General features: G+C 45.6%; 1 protein-coding gene across 1 annotated transcript; it reads right to left on the bottom strand.

Moving 5' to 3' along the window:
• Positions 1-15,232, bottom strand: cbx6b (chromobox homolog 6b). Its single transcript, XM_048992291.1, has 10 exons — positions 15,032-15,232; positions 14,398-14,441; positions 14,092-14,157; positions 12,896-12,962; positions 10,443-11,852; positions 3,469-4,173; positions 1,764-2,019; positions 868-1,109; positions 521-700; positions 1-364 (listed from the first exon to the last, which is right to left on the bottom strand). The coding sequence occupies exons 1-10, from the start codon at positions 15,098-15,100 to the stop codon at positions 137-139; spliced, it is 3,267 nt and encodes a 1,088-aa protein (XP_048848248.1). The 5' UTR covers positions 15,101-15,232; the 3' UTR covers positions 1-136.
• Between the last annotated feature and the right edge of the window lie 2,365 nt (positions 15,233-17,597).

A 17,597-nucleotide genomic window follows, 5' to 3' on the forward strand; every position in this document is an offset into this window, starting at 1 on the left:
GGATTTCCCCAAATGCCTTGCGGTTACTTTTTTCTCTCGAGCACTTTCTATGAGTAAAAACGTGCTGGAACAGAAAATCTGCGGCTGCTTGGCCAGCATCGGCTCCTCACGTTCATAGGTCATTCACAAATCGTCCCTACTGGGCCCCGATTTGCTCCGTGCACGGCTCCGCTGGCTCCTTGGTGGCCCCCCCAAACACATCGATGCCGCGGTTGGTCCACGGCACCACGTTGCCCAGTAGGGCTGAGCTGCAGGTCGCCAGGTCCGCCACCTCCGAGGATGACAGCACCCGGTCCCAGAGGTTAAATTGAAAGAGCTCCCCCACCATGGCTTGGGAGGCATCAAAGCGACCGCCTATTGCATCCTGATTGGTAAAAGGGGGGGTGGTGCAAGAGGAGCAGAACCAAGAGGGAAGAAATGGGAAAGATTGGTGGGTTAGATGGGAACTGGCAGGAGAAGGTGAGAAGATGAAAAGGAAAATAGTGTCTAATAGCCAAAATCAGCACCTATTCCTCCTTACCTGCTCCTGCCCCAAGATAAGCATACCCCCAGGCCGGATAGGGTGCCAGGCAGCCAGACCCTCTCCTTCCCCCTTCAGTGTACCCCCTTGGTAGGCCTGCCACACTCCATCCCTCAAGCTCCAAGTTACACACAGGTGCTGCCACTTGCCTGGCTGCGGGACTAGAGGCAGCTGTGCCACCTGCAGGCAGGAGGATAAAACAGCATGCGACAGTAGTGAGACGTTGATGTAATAAAAGAAATTTCCAGGAACATCACCACGCAATCTGTCATGTCGTGCATGCGAGTGCCAAATATCCACCCGCAAATGTGCATCACGGAGCAGCAAACCAGAGTGTGGGTCTCCACCTTGTCGTTAATGAGGATCTCCACGGGGTTGTGCACGCCCTGCAGCAGCACCAGCTCGTTGGGCTGCTCTGGGATGGAGTAGGAGAAGGGTGTCCCCAGGCCTGAGCCCTTGGGGCGGAGCCACAGGCAGGCAGTCATGGCGTACATCTCCGGGATGGGGTGTCGCACCACACCATACATGTAGTCCGTCCGCACCGGGAACAGCAGCTTGTAGCTCTCTGGGAAGTTATACCCGGAGAGACCTGAGATGGAGTACAGAAGACAGAAAAGAAGCACGTGGCTCGAGGCAGGTAAAGGAGCACTGAGCCATGCCCTAAGGAGCCTTATAGCATGACGTGGGCAGAGAGCATCCTCCGCTAAGCCCAAAAATGAATCGTGAACCTTTATCCGGAGTGACGGCCCCAGCTTATCGAATTTCACGCCTGGAAGCAATTTTCTTTTTGGTGGTTTGGTTCAGGTCAGTTGTTCAGGCTTGGTACAGTGGCTGGAGCTCCCAGCCAGCATGTGAAGCCCCTGGCCCCCCACAGCGTGAACCCTGAGCACTTGGGAGCCTAATCAAAGTTGAGTGGCGAGTTTGATCTCCACCCCTCCAAACAAATTGGGGTTCCTTACTGAAGCCAAAAAGGTTCATTTAAAAAAAAAAAAGCTTGTTTAATCGCAGACCTGACAACCAACAAGGGATGATGAACAATCAAGGCCCTGTGCAGAAATGTACATGCTGTGTCTAACCTCAAAGTAAATGAATCCCACTACATCAGACATTTAAAATTAAGTCCATAACTGCATATAAAAAGTAAATATAATTGTATAACGCAACCTGACTGATATTAATATAGGTAAATCACCCCCTGCAAACATATCTCTGTTAGCTCCTCCTTTAAAGAGTGTGGCCTTACTTTGCTCCAGGCGATCGATGCTGCGCCATAGAGAGTCAGCATCCTCTGGCGCCTCCTGCTGGCGACCCCTCGCATCACCATTCAGCATCACCCTTTCCCCTTCCAGCTGCTGCACCTTGGCCTCAAGCTTGCCCCCCAGCTTGTCCTGCGGTCGTCGAGATGGTGCCTTGATCCAGGTGCCCCGGTTTCCTGGGAGCCCCCCCTGACCTTTCTGTGGTGCCCCCGTGTGGTTCTGGGATGTAGGCGGTGTATCAATCTGCCATTTAAAGGGACATAATACAGCTACTATTTTCGTTCGGTGTTATCGGCCCCCCCTTCCTGTTGATTATATTAATACTTGTATGATTAACAGCAGCTTAAACCAACATCATTGACACATTGCTCACATATATGGAGGCAATTTGTCATGTTTTGATCTTTATAACAATAGTAATTACAAAAAACTGACAGCTGCCTGGATTTATTGCTCAAGGACAAATTCAATGCAAGCAAAGCTAACAGAGGATTTTAAATAAGGTTTGTGGAAATTTTAGAAAATTAAGAAAAAATATTACTAACAGAGAACTGGAAGGATAGAGAGAAGGAGGGGAAGTGGGAGAGAGATGAAGAGGCAGCGAGGGAGAGAGAGTGAAAGAAGAAGAGGGAGAGAGAAAGGGAGGAGATGAAGTCAGAGAGAGAGGGAAAGAGAGAGGGAGATTGGAGAGAGAAGGAGAATAAGAGAGAGAGAGAGATGAGACGGTGAAGAAGAAGAGGGAGAGAGAAAGGGAGGAGATGAAGTTAGAGAGAGAGGGAAAGAGAGAGGGAGATTGGAGAGAGAAGGACAATAAGAGAGGGAGAAAGAGATGAGAGGGAGAGAGGGTGAAGAAGAGGGAGAGAGAAAGAGGAGAGGAAGTCAGAGAGAGAGGGAAAGGGAGGGAGATAGACTGAAGGAGAGGAGGAGTGGGAGAGGGGAGACAGGGAGAAGGAGAGAGGAGGAAAGAGAGGGAGTGGTAGATGGAAAGAAATAGAAATAAAAACAGAGAATGAAAGGCAGAAAGAGGGAGAGAGATAGAAAGAAGCAGAGGAAAAAGACAGGGAGAAGGTTAAGAAGAGAGAGAGGGGGACATTGTTTCATTTACTATTCCTGTCTATTTTTTCTTTGGTTCACAGGAGACACACTAACGCTTATATGCAGAAACACAAACATGCTGTAAATGTTACACATCTACCTAACACATATAGAGGGTTTATTACTAACAAGGGTGGCAGAAACAACTTCAAAAGAAGAGGGCTGCCTAGAACAACGCTGCCTGGGACAAGAGCTTACATGTCTTTTAGCTCATGATACAGCGGACTGATACGCTTTGTATCCCTCGCAAACTAAAGTGCAAACATCCGGTACGTTTATAACGTAATTTAATCCATGTAAAAATAATAAAAACGGAATGCGTGATTTGTGGTAACAGATTTAGCGAACAGTAATCTTTTCATTGAGCCTGAGATCCAACATTAATAGCACTATGAACCCGCGACCCTGACAAGTATAAGCAGTTGGGAAATTGATGCACTGATAGTATTATAAATGTTATCATTACTAAATGATCAACAGGACCGTTGTAATGTCTCACACTCAGATGCCTTTCTTTTCAGAGTAAGGAGTATAACTTTAAGTCCACACACGTGCACTAAAGATATCTTACACACGGTAAATATCCTCGATCCTTACCTCCAGTTTCTCAATGCGATCCTTCATCTGAATTATGGCCTGCTCCATCTCCTCCAAGACGAGGGTGCTCTGCTGCTCCGGCACGACGGGTGACATATGGCCGTTCCCGGCCAAGAGTCGCCGTCTGTTCCCCCAAAGCCCTGCGCTCCGTCCCGGATAGCTGCGCTCGCCCAGTCCGATCTCGCACTCGGACAGCTTCCCCGTAAGCTCCTGTATGGTCTGCTGATCTGAAAGTATCTGGTCCTTCTGCTGCAGGATGGTCTCCTGGAGCTGCTTGGCCGTGGTGCTCAGATAACTCCAGTCTTCGTCTGAGTGCAGCGGCGGACTGGCACTCTGCTTTAGGAAGGTCTTTGGGTTGCATTCGCCGGCAGGGACGGGGGTGCATATGAGGCGGCTGAAAGTAACCTGCTGTCTTCCTCCTGAACCAGCTCTGTCCGAATTACTAACGGAAGCCCCTATCCCATCTGTCGTTTCAGCACCGTGGAGAGCACCCAGCGGTCCAGCCTGGACCACGGATCCCTCCGGAAGGGTCTCCAGAACCGAGTCATGGGACAGCGACTCGTTGTCCGAAAACGCCTGGGGGACGGCGGAAATAAATCCGGGATGGACCGCGGCAATAATGCAGATGACCGCGCCGAGGAAGGCCAGCATCCCCGCGGCCAGAATGACAACGAGGAACTTCAGGGTGGCGGAATCCGCGGTCGGTCAAAAGGAGGAAACGGGCGACTTGGGAGAGAGTTTATTTAAGAAAAAAGCGCTCACCAGTCCCGCTGCTTAAGCCTTCGATCATACCTCAAATCAGTACAGATCTATTTCCAAGCTCTGTCGGCTGGACCAGGGAATGATGCTGACCTGCGTCTCTTTTCCCCTTTAGTAAATACAAAAACAGAAAAACGAAATCCGATCGCTTCTCGTGAGTATCACCGCAGATTTGCGACGCTCGGTTATTGCTGAACAAATGCGGTGCCTCGAGTCTCCTACTGGGTGTCTTGCTGGGCACCTTCTGTTTTCCTGAGCTGCTAAGCTCTTCGTGGCAATCGGGACTACGAGGAAGAAAGAGTGAGTGTGTGTGTGTGTGAGAGAGAAAAACAGAAGGGAGAGGGAACAGTATGACTGACACCCGCATCATAGATAAATCATCACAGGAAAAAGTGAGATCCCGTTCCGCACGTCGGACTACATCCTCACTCCCAGAGCACAAATTACTGCTAGTGTGGATAAATGCTTTGCGATCTCTTCTGATGACCTCTCCCTACATTAATATTAACAACACGTCTGTGTGCTCAGATCTCGGGCGAAATGCCACCTTCCACTCCCCCTGGATAGGAGGAGGGAGGTGCTGCCAGGAGTGTTTGTGCAGGGGGGGGGGGACAAAAAAGGATGGTGGGTAAAATTCTCTTCGGCTAGTGGAGTAATCGCTGGGATTAGGAGCCATATTCATTCACTCGGAGCTTAGTGGACACAACACTGCATTTCTATGCAAAAATAAAGACATAACAGCAGACAGAACAGTCCTAAGAATCCAAATGGGAACGCACTGAAAAACAACGGAAAAAGCACAAAAAAAACATCCTACCGTGAGTGGAGACTGAAGTAAAATACATGAGTAATACACCGATTAGCTGTTAACAGCCACCAAACGTCCCGGATCGATACATATTTGACTGCTATATTGACTGCGAAGTTAAAAGTAGCACAAAGGTATAGATATTTAAGTAAAATTCAATTTGTAAAATTTTAATTCATGTTTAGTTTTTTTCAGAAATAGATGAAAATGCAAAATAAGCAGCATTATTTTAAAAATGATTTTAATGCTTTTGAAGGGCTCTGAATATTTCAGGCGTGTTACTACCGCCACCTGGTGCTTAATCACGGAGATACTGCTCTCGTCGTTTTTTTTTTTGTTTTTTTTTTTTGCAACCGTACACCTGTACAGAAGGTGTATAGGGGTAGCTCGAATGTTACTTGAAACCCTAAATTCTTTTAATACCATACAAAATTAAATTACATTTCATATACACGAAAATACACGAAAATGCAAAAAAACCGCAATAGTGAATTTCACCAAAATCCAGACAAAACGGTATACCAATCTAAAAAGTCTTTACAATTCCTTTTTTTTAATTAAAAATGTAATACAGGAAACACAAACATGACAAATGAGCTGTACAGCTAAACATGCTTCTAAATACATTAGCCGGCATTAACACCAACATTATGAACAGCATTTCACAGTACAACGTGCCTCAGAGACCAGTTGGGCGCTACAAAGGCCCATGCAGATGGTCTCTGTTGCTCAACCACACGGCATCATACAAAGAGCAATATGAGGGAAGGCAAGGAAAACTTTGGTACTTACTGTTCAATCCAGCTGCAGCACAGTAACCGAAACCACTGAGCTCATGCATGAAAAAAAATCACAATTTTGAAAGTAATTCGCTTAACAGTCCCAGTAGACGGGGTGTAAATAAGAATATTAAAGGCACTTGCACTCCTGTGCCTTTAGGTGGCGCCTCGTTTTGTTTTGTGACACCACGGTAGACACCCCCTGTGTGATAATCATGGCCAGCCAACACAGCAAGAGGGTGTTACGATTTCAGCTGTAAATTGCCAAAAAAATTGACCGTACACACAACAGCTCTTCAACAAGCCGGACAACTCTGTGAAAACGCAGCGGGATTGAACAGTGATACCAAGGGGGAGCACACAGCCCCACATGGGTGCAGCTTTTTGGGGGTCACGCCTGGCGCTTCTCTCAAAACATCACAAAGCACGAGGTGCCCGACTAACTTTATGAATCACCCATTTTATAACCAACCCCAGAAAGCAAGCCGATACAAAGAAAATCTCAACAATTGATCAGAAATATAAAAATTCCATCCAGGTTCTGTAAGATCCAATGCATGATTCTTAATAATCGTGTTTAATTTTCTGGAAATGGTTGGTATCAAAAAGGCAACACAAAACTTCATATAGTATCTAAGCTTATTTCTTAATTTTTTAAAAGTTATTTTATTAATGTCTTTAGCACCTGTTAAAAACAGAGCATCATTTCATATGAGTAAGACCGGGATTTTAGCGACGTAACAAAACCTGTACATGGACACGCTAAAAAAGTGCTGACTCGCTTGTGCGGCAGATACTGGAAGCAGAGTAGACAGAGGAAGGGAGTTTCTCCATAATTTCCACCATAAATTAAGCCTCATCCTGAGCACCTGCTAGTCAGGATTACAGCACCAGCATGGGGGCTGTCTTTATTAATCAAGAGTGATGTCATAGACTCTAACGTGTTGGCTCAAATCTGCAATAAAGCAGCTTTTCTTAGAAACAGTTCACTCTTTTACCAAACTTGCTCTAGTGGCTTTCTGTTATTATTGATGCCAACACAAAAGGCAATCTTGGTCAACCACTATGACCGGCTGTTTGCCATCGGATTTCCTATGTGATTTACAGTAAGAGCTTGTCACGTTGACAAACTGAGACAGTCTTGAACTTGATCAATGTCCTTACTTAACAATCAGTACACATTCAAAGATCTAGAGGTTCTTAATAAAATAAAATAACTTTACTCATAACCTATGGCAAAAACTCAGATAAATGATAAAGGTGCAGCAAATTTTAAATATCCCCAAATCTGATTTATCATTAGGCAGACTTATTAAAACCATATAAACAATAAGCAGGACTCGAAGAGACACCTTGCTTATCAGACTTCCTCCTACATTTTCGCAAATAAAGAGCTATTTAAAGAGGGAAGACACCTTCCCACCCTGCTCAGGGTGGAGTTTACTTCAGTGTTACAGCTGAACGTGTTCAGGACAATAACAGGTGCACACCTGATGGTCCATTAGCTCAGGAGGAGTAACATCAGTGCATTTCACATTATTTAACCTATAAAAAGCTGTATGAAAAGTACACACTGATGGGCACAAAAGCACAGATACAGACACAAATACTAAAGAAAGGCTCAAACGTTTCAATCCTCCATCTCACTGTGGGCTGTTCCTAACAGCCACCTCCAGCCCTGCCTCCTATCAGCTGAAGTCTTGTTTTTTTTGCGTGTACCTGCTAGAAAGATGATTCAAAATGGGAAAGCCAGGAAATGTGGCTTTCAGAGAGATTATGAGAGTGCTGGATCTTAGTTGATGTTTCCAAGGTGCATGATAATAGACAAGTTCACCTTCTGGCACAATATTAAACGTGAAAACATTCACTGCAATGGAAACAATGTGGGTATCAAACTGGACAAACATTTCCATACTTGGCTTACAGAACATGAAATGTCAAAAGCAAACTTAAGGTTGTGAAAGACTTTCTGAATTGCAGCAAGCGTTACCCAGACACAACTGGCGTGTGGATCAGCTGGTTAGGCCTCTGTGATTGGGATCAGGAGGTCACTAATTCAAATCCAGTGTTCGGCAGGGTACTGCATCACTGCTGAATCCTTGAGAAAAGCCCTTAACCTTGAAAAAAAGCTTCAGGGATACCAGATAAAATGGCTGAACCAGTACTTCCATCTCAAATACAGCTCTGGAAAAAAATGAAGAGACAACTCCATTTTTTAAAAATCTGCATTTTTAAATCCTGGTTCTGCTGGCAGAAGGCTACACTGCACAGCAAGCTGCTTCCAGGCTTAAAGTTTCTAAGACAGCAGTACAGAAGAACATGGTGAAGCAGGAGACACTGGCAATGACCAAGAACCAGCCAGGTAGAGGGCAGAAGCAACTTTCTAATGCCAGAGATGATCGTCAGCTTATCCGGCAGTGCCTGATAAATTGGAGGATGACTTCATGTGATCTTCAAAAAGAATGGGAAACATTAAGTGGTGTGAAGTGCACTGTTATGACAATTCATAACAGGCTCCTAGAAGCAGGACTGAAGACCCATAAAGCAAAGAAGAAACCCTTTATCAACAAGAAGTAGGGAAAATCCAGGCTGGAGTTTGCAAAAATAATTACATTTTACACAGGTGCATACCCATAAATTGAGAAATAAGTGAAACTGAAAATTTTGCTTTGGTCTCTTACTTCTTTTCCAGAGCTGTATTCATGTGTAAGTATCAAAGAGCAAGATGGGACACGCGGAAATGACAGAATTCCTATGTGTCTGTACTTGTACAAATGGCAAATATAGGATCATTTCACAGTCGGAACTGTAAAACCCGGTGTCAAAGGTTCTGGTAGGTTTATGATTGTATGATAGATAAGTAAATAAGTAAAAATTATTTAAAAATATATAAAATTATTAAAATCTTTTGCACCTGGGACTGAGTACATCTCCACGGTTCAGAACTGAACAGGGACGCCCCAGGAGGACAAAAATACGAGAGCTAAGCTTCACATCAGCCCGACATCTCCACATGAATACTTCATTCTCAAGGTCAAGTACATTTCTCCTGTACAGAAGGTTCAAATCCTTTTTTCTTCAGTGAAGGAATTCTTCACTTAAAGGCACACAAAAAGGGGGATCGTCTGAAAGGCTCGCTTCCCCATAAAAAGACAGACATAGTAACGACAAAGTGAGAAAAACACCATGTTGGGTAAACACATATTTCAGGGCATTTCAGAGACTGCACAGGTCCCAGTAAAGAAATTTTGCTGTTATTGCCATGCAGCTCTCATCTTCTGAAGGTTAAACTTCACTGTATGCAAGTCCTGAGTTTTGGAAAAAGGCAGAAAATTTGCTTAAAATTGTTTAAGTGCACATTTGGCCTTAGAATCCGGCTAAAGTAGAATTTTCTTTTGCCCGCAAGCATGTTTTACTGCTTGATTCCTACTGCATAACTACCATAGTGACAGTGGGACGTCAGATATAAACAGCGGCCAACTTGTGAAGATTAGCAAGACTGGCCAGGTCATGAGCAAAGCTTTCAGCTCAGCATGGCCAGCCGGGTGATAAGCATTATCAATTTAGGACCGCTGGCCAGCTTGTGAACATTAGCACTCATTTTAGAATGGCCAGTAAGGTCGCGAGCATTAGCATTCTGTTAAGCATGACTGGCCAGCTTGCGAGTGTTAGCTTTCACATTAGCATGCTTGAAATTATTAGCATTTAGCTTAGCATAGCCAACTGCCTTGTGTACATTAGCATTCTGCTTAGCGTAGTCAGCCAGCTTGCAAGAGCTCATCACTAAAAGGATTGGTATGTGTAGGCCTGTTGTTGCTCCTGGGATGGGCAAAGTGGGAAAAATGGTCGTTCAAACTGCATGGCTAACTAGTGTGTGCTGGCCTATGTCACACTCATTGTAGAACTGCTTTAGAGTCCCTCATTTACTGACTATGAATATTTTGAGATCTATAAGACCTTTCACCTTACAGGCTACTAAAAGGAGAGAAAACACGATGAATAACCCCCATGCTACCTCTGCTGAAATGCAACAACAAAAAAATTATAATCATACTATGCAATCAGCCTGTATAAAAAGCTTCTCTAAACTATGTTTAACTAATTCAGACCGTTACAGCTGAAAGGGAGGGGAATACACTGGAACTCCCAGTATAAGGCGTCTAAGTTGAATGCTCATAGACAGACTGAGCTGACAGGCCCTGGGATATAAAGGAAGTACGCGGGAGGGTGGGAGGCCGATACCAACACACACTGCAACGATCAATGAAACCATTCACAACTTCACTGCTGCTTGTGCATAAATATACTCAAATATGTCAGCACGCGTGCATGCATGCCCATCGCATCATGCAGGACGCACGCTTGCTGCGTGCAGTCACCCAGGTACAGCTCGTAACAGAATCACGTCACATACGTCTGGCACACATGAGCACTGTGGCACAGAGTGATAAAAAAGTAAACTGCCTCGTTTATGGCTGGAGGGAATGCAGAATCACATACGAATGTCCTATTTGTTAGGTCATTGTTTTATGATAAATAAATCAGAAATTAAATTTAAATACAATATTTCTTATGCTCGATAATCCGCAAGTTATTTGGGTGAGTGTAGGCAGGTGTGTTCAGGTTTATAGTTTAGACTGGCAGGTCGCAGAGGCTGCTGGTGAAGGGGTCACTACTTGAACGCTGACAGAGGATGATGAGGGGGATGGTGGCTCAGGCTTCTCAAATTCAGGCGGATGGCAGAACTCCTTGATGGTGACAGTGAGCAGGTTTGTGGTTACGTCCGTCACAACCACGTTGGCGCGAGGGGCCATTTCAGGGTGCCAGTCAGGGTTGCCTTCCGACAGTGTCCTTGTCTGCTCGGGGGAGAGAAGCGGTGGCCCAATGCCCAAGCTCTTGGGGGTCAGAGGGATGGAAATGGCAGAGGCTGACTTGCCTTGAAGTCGACGCAGGTGATGACGACGTCGGGCGTTCCTCTTGTCTTCATGGGGCACAGACAGATCCAGGACCTCTTCATCCTCTGAAGTCGAGGTAGAGGATGAGGAGGACAACGAGGAGAGAAAGATGGACGAAGGAGATGGGAGAAAAGATGGAGGGTTGCGGGGCGCGTCTTGCTTTGACTCCAGGGGCTCGGGGCTGAGGCTGGGTGGGGATGGCGAAGCGGCAGAGGCGGGTTCGGGGGCTTGTAGAGGGGTCGGCTGAATGTGAGGCGGGGAGGTGGTACCACTGTCAGAGCCACTGGAGGTCGATGGTGAGGGAGAGGGCTGATAGCGCGGCAAAGTCTGAGGCTCTGGCATTACATCATCTGGATTTAACAGAGCAGAGCCAGGAATGGGAGGAGCACCTTCCCCAGGACCTTTCCCTCCTGTATTTTCACTACTACCAGTACTGCTTTGAGACTGACTAATGGGTTGCTGGACACCAAAAGGCTTTGTGTACATGGGGAACCCTGTCATTTTCAGTGGGGGCTGCAGACCTCTATAAGGCACTTCGGTAAACCTCTTGCTCTTCCCTATAATGCGGTTCCGGGAGGGAATTTTGGGCCGTCCTGGTTGGGAGTGGTGCATCCCTTGTTGGTGGGCCATCGAAGGTGCTCTCCTGCCACCACCTGCCTTGTCAATCACCTTCAGGTTTAGGATGATCCTGCCTCGTTTGGCTTCACGGGGCTTTACCTTGCGGTTCAGGATACGAACGGTCTCCGAGAACGGGGAGACAGGCGGGCGGGAGGGAAAGGCCAAGCTGGAGGAGGAGGAGCCTGGAGGCGGGGCCAGAGGGTCGGGGCGAGGCAGGGGACGCCGAGACATGCGATGGCAGCGACGAATATCTTTCTTCAGTTTGTGGTGGGCAGCACCTGACTGGAGTTTGGCGGTGGGGGCCGAGGAGGAGGACGAGGACGAGGACGAAGGAGGGTAAGGGGAGTGCAAGGAGGATGCGGGGGAGGCAGAAGATGAAGTAGGCCTGGAGGTGGAAGAGGCTGGTGAGTGGTACTGCTGGATGTCAGAGACTTGTGTTGAAGTGTCAGCTGCTTGGGCTCTTGCCTGAGATATGGAAAAAAAACATGGGGGTTACAGGTATGGGGGAGGAAACAGAAACATGAAATCAGAAGACAACAATGGTACTGAGAATTAGAACAGAGGTGGACACACACACACACACGCACACACACACACACACACACACACACACACACACACACGGAAATGGGTAGGAGGAGTCGTCCACAAGTACAGAGCAAATCAAGTATGGCAGACAGGAGATCACAGATTCAAAGATTACAACTAAGGTCAGATCTGGCGAGCTTGACTTCTAGCTAAGATCGTGAGGATAGATACAGGCATCATATTATAGAGCATGACTCATAGCATCTGCCTATTTTATGGCAAGACATTAAAATGGTGTCCAGCTACAGGGAAATGTGTGAGGACCTCCAAGAAGATTGACATTTATTTATTTAACAGACACTTTTACAAAGAGTGATGTGCAAGTGGGAATTAGACAAGTGTCCCTGAAACAACTGGTGGTTAAGGGCCTTCCTCAAGGAGCCAACAGTGAAATCACTCTGTCAACCCTGGTATTTGAACCAGTAACCTTCTGATCACAGGCACGCCATCCTAATCCACAGAACCACACAACACCTAAACCAGAAGTAAAGAAAAATAACTGCTTCTCTTGAAGATTTGGTGTTGACCCAAAGAGAAGCTGTGACTTTCCCCAAGAATACAAGACAAACATCTTAGTTATTAAATGCACACTTGTTTGACATTTTGAGTGCCTTTGATTTGTGCTGTCTAATTCTGTTACATGCTACAAGTAATATTTATTATGTGCTGATGTAAAAGGAACTAATAAGGAATCTTAAATCTTTATGGCAGGGTTCCCAAATTCCAGTCCTGGAGGGCCAGAATTCAACACAGTGTGCAGATTCCCCCGCTCAAACACATCTTAATCAGTTAGCTACCAGGGTAAGTAGGTGTGTCTGAGCAGGAAAGTCTGCAAACTGTGTTATATGTGGCCCTTCAGCATCAGAACTGTGGAACCCTGCTTAATGAAGAACAAAACTAGAAGTTTTTCAGAACCATACCTTGAGAAGGAAGGTTTTGGGTTTGGGTCCCCTTTTCTTTGGCCCGTAAAGTTCCCTCTCTCTCTCTCTGGAATAGATAAGAAAATGTAAATTGAATTAAGAGTTATGCACATATAGCCGTGATGGAGAAAGCACACATTTATCATTCCTGCAGTAATCAGACATGCCGTGCAAAGCTGAAAAATACACTTTGGTTCTGACAGCACATGACCTTTTTATCTTTGAGCGCACAGCATCCGCTGATTCATAAAGAAAAATGATTTGTTCATCCCGAAAAGCCGCAAGACAACCAGAAGTTAATATCCTCATCTTAGACAAAAAAAAAAAACACATCAAAAGATCAATCAGATCTCATCCACCCAAACACATTTTGAAAAACTTTGTTAATTCTAATTTTTGTAATTACTTTGCAGACATCTAGCCATCACCAGTTGTGCATGATTGGACTGTTCCGGGATGCCAGTGAGCACGATGTTTGTCAGCCTTCATAGTCCCTGTGAAAGCTTTTACCACCCACAGACGCACTGCTTAGAGAAAATGGCACTGCGGTGCAGTTTCAGCACGGTCTGTTAAACTCAAGAGACTGAGCTGAGTCAATGCACTGTCCCCAGGACAGTACCGGCCCCGTGGAAAATCCCTGCTCAGCTAATCTGACACTTACAGACGTGAAGACCTTTAGCTGTAGACAGACACATACACCTCTGTACATTGCCCTGCTACTGTTGCCTTCCCCATAATCCAGCACTTACCCACCAGAGGCAGCTCTAATTAGGCTTAAGGAAACAACCATTAATGCTAAACCTTAAACTAGGAAGCTAGGAAGGAATGACAGAAAAGCACAACTATTTAACATGAAGAACACCTTTATATAAACAGTTATATATCTGCCAGAGACTTAAAACATGTGGAGTGGAGAGTGACCTAAATATAAGTATGTACATATGGTGTTACTGGGCATAAACAGGGCTTAATACCACCAGTTTCAGTTTTATAAATGGCCCATGCAATTAAATTCACAAACAAAATGCTTATAAAATTATGTCATGCAGCACTACATCTAGACATAAACCTTAAGATCCCTCATACGTGCAAGGTTTACTCAGGTATGTAAAAACTGCTTTGAACACGAATTTTATCAGTGAAATACCACTTGGAAATGCAGTACGTTGTTGAAATGATTTTTCCCCTCTACTTACTTCTGTTCAAAAGCCGAAATAAGGCGTCCGTCCAAAATATTCTCTTCTGGCTCCCATGTACTATATCTACAAAAATACATTTGAGAAAAAAACCAAGTCACATTCAACTCCAAATTCCCCCGAACAACATGAAATACTTATATGAGGCTGATATTATCAAAGACAGATGTGATCCGAGTATATTACTGCAAATTACAGAGAAACCAGTCATACTGTCACATTATCAAAAGCCATGTATAAAAAAACACGTAAAAGATCGGAGACAAAAACAGAAGGTGGGCGTGAGACAATAGACATCGCACTTACTTGATCGCCCATCCTTTCCATTTAACCAGATACTCAATACGACCCTGCAAAATAAATACAATTAAAACATATACAACATATATTCCAGGAATATAGCTTATTTGTTTAAACCCTCACGATCGCAGCGATTAAATGTGTTTATAAAGAAAGGGACTGACGACTTAAACAGCGACCGCCAGACACCCGTGAATGAGTCGCGGAGCTGTGCACGTTTGGCCGAGCAGAGAGGCTCTTTTCCTGGCGTAAAGTCGTGTGCAGAGGCGGGGTGTCGCCGGACTCAACGGGCTGCTGGTTAGCCGATAACCAAGGGGCTGTAACACTTACCCCTTGTCAGGCAACATTCAGACCCTCTTTTGTTAAGATTTATTAGTGAAAATAAACCGGCTAGACGGCTTGAATAAAGAGGCGCTTTGCTGCCCGTGTTCTGTCTGTCCACCAGAACGGGGCAACTTGTTCGGACCTCCATCGTATCGTATCGTCACCACCGGAGAAACGACAGTGAGCCCAGTTAAAAGGCACCGAGCTAGGCCATGGGCCAGCCAGACTGCTAGCCGGCCGGCTAACGCTAACGCAGATGCGTGAAAACCGTTCCGCCAGTCTCGGCTGTAAGCAGACTATCCTCCGGACGGCTCACCTTCCGGACGCGACGTTTGATGATGGACTCCGCCGCGAACACTCGGTCCCCGACCGCGGAGAGCTCCATCTTCCACTGCAAAAGAGGCGAATATACGAGCGACGACGGCGCCCAGCAAAGCCCCCCTAGCACGGCTCGTGCGGCTGCAGCGGCTTGTGAGGCAGCGCGAGCTGTCACGTGAGACAACCCAGAGAGTTGAGAGAGAGGGAGGGTGGCTCCTGACACTGGCACCCCGAGGGATGGGTGGGGACAAGTAGGTCACGCGGGTTTGCACCAGCCCTCTGTGACATGCAGCAAGTGTGGAGGGAAATGCATGATCGCGTCGGTGACATGTCCCTAAGGAGATGTTCGAACCCGCAATTGGGGCTCGTGACACCTGCGCGTATAAAGTTTCCCGACCAGCTACATCAAGGGCAGTCTGTTCTTCATAAAATTTTCATTAAATTCATTAGTTTTAAATAAATATTGGCGTATTCGTTTGTTTGACCCTCTACATTACCACCTGTCACTTAACTGCTAATTTCATTGGCCTTTTTTGTGTTTATTAATTATTATTGCCTATGTTTAACATAACCACCCTCTTTATCCTTTATGACCAATTTATGTTTCTTGTTACACAACGACTAAATGTATCCTCTGCATTTAACCCATATGTGACATCATGACATAGCAGGGGGCAGCTAATTCAGTATCCAGGAGCAGTGCTCGGGGGGGTGGTACCTTGCTGACGTGGGGGTCAACTCCCTGGCTCAAGGATTCAAACCAGCAATCTTTCAATTACAAGTGTGCATCCCTAACCATTAGGCTACCGCTGCCCACAAAATTCTAAATATTGTATTTTTTTTTCAGTCAAATCCCTGAAAAACAAGCCCATAGCATTATCATCTCCTCCAATAACTTTACAGTTAGCACAATGCATCGAGGCAGGAATACCTCATTTCGAGGTATTCGACTTCTGTGAGGGGAGGCGTTTTCTGTTGGAGTCCTGTCATTCTGTCGTGCACAATCGCTCAGGCGCAGGAGTCGGGAAGTCAGGAAACAAGGGGTTCACTCGGCGAACACACTTGCAGGAACACGTCACAACATTAATGACAGGACTAGAGAAACATACTCGAATGCGGACTGAATACACAGAACTAATAAACAGCAACAAGAAACAGCTGGTAAACACGGGGATTCCACAAGGGCTAGATGAGGGGGCGTGGCACACGGGAGGATCGGACGAGCGGGGCATGACAGAACAGGCACACTCACCACCATCGCCCAGTATCCTGTTAGCCAATGTTCAGTCATTGGAAAACAAGCTGAATATTATCAGGGAAAGGATAAAATACCAGTGGAACACCCTTTGTCTCACTAATACATGGCTCACCTCATCGGTACCGGATTATGCAATTTGTTAATTCCCTCTCTGGTCATTGCATGGATAGAATGGAAGAATCTGGCAAAAAAAGAAGAGGCCTCATGGCGAATAACAACAGGTGCTACAGTAAGAATATTAAAGTCTTAAAGTCCAGCATGCCTAACCCTTTATAATTTTATCAATTATAAAAAAGAAAAAGGGAGGCAGCGTGTGGTAAAATCACAAGATCCCCATTTCAAACCCAGCCTCAGCACGTCTGTGGGTCCTTGAGCAAGGCCCTTAACCCCCAGCTTCCTGGCTGCCGGTACAGGTGGCTGCCCTTCGCAGACAGCTTATTCTACAAAGAGCAAGTTAAGGGAGGCATAAAAGACAATTTCCCCACAGGGATCAATAAAGTATCAATTATTATTATTAACTTCCAATGTCATCCATTTTTATCTTCCCCACATGGACTGTCGTTGTCTCCATCTACATTCCATCCCAAGCAGACACAGATGCTGCAGTCTGAACTGTATGAAATGGTTAACAGGCACCTGAATAAGTATCAGGATGCAGCCTTCATCATAGCCAATGACTTCAATAAACTTCTGTCAACACATTACATGTACCACCAAAGGACAAAGGACACTGGGCCATTGATATTCTTTATTCAAAGTTGGATACAAAGATCAGCTGCTCCCCCCATTTGGCAAGTCAGATCACGATGCCATGTTCTCCGTGCCATTATATAAACAAAGGCAGAAACAGGAAGCTCCAGAATTCAAGGAAGTCATACACTGGACGTCCCAGAGATCACTCTTCAGGACGAACTGAGTGATGTCGACTGGGACATATTCTGGCACAGCTCAAATGACAACATCAACATGTCTACTGAAGCTGTGCTTGGTTTCATCTAACTAACAGACAACATCTTACCTAAAGTTACCATAAAAACATACCCAAACCAGAAACTGTACATAGACAAAAGCATCCAGGATGCAGTAAACACGTACACTGCTGCTACCAACCTTATTTATTCATTACTCTGCACTAATTCTGCCTGACCTGCACATATTTATAGCTGCTTATAGTTATTTATAATCTTGTTTGATGTCTATTGTGTTTTATGTCCTTATACTCATGTTGTCACAGTGTTGGAGGCAGGAAGACCAGCATTCTTCTTATGGCGGCAGGACGTGGCACAGATGGGAATGAAGGTGACGA

Source organism: Brienomyrus brachyistius, chromosome 22 (genome assembly GCF_023856365.1).
Source record: "Brienomyrus brachyistius isolate T26 chromosome 22, BBRACH_0.4, whole genome shotgun sequence".
Lineage (NCBI taxonomy): Eukaryota > Metazoa > Chordata > Actinopteri > Osteoglossiformes > Mormyridae > Brienomyrus > Brienomyrus brachyistius.

What these genes read in the sequence shown, in the direction of transcription:
- cbx6b (XM_048992291.1), bottom strand. Translation starts at nt 15,100, where the DNA reads ATGGAGCTCTCCGCGGTCGGGGACCGAGTGTTCGCGGCGGAGTCCATC. An exon ending in ATTTCGGCTTTTGAACAGAA is followed by an intron (nt 12,963 to 14,091) that starts GTAAGTAGAGGG and finishes TATCTATTCCAG; the next exon opens with AGAGAGAGAGAGGGAACTTT. An exon ending in CATCGATCGCCTGGAGCAAA is followed by an intron (nt 1,110 to 1,763) that starts GTAAGGCCACAC and finishes ACTCCATCTCAG; the next exon opens with GTCTCTCCGGGTATAACTTC.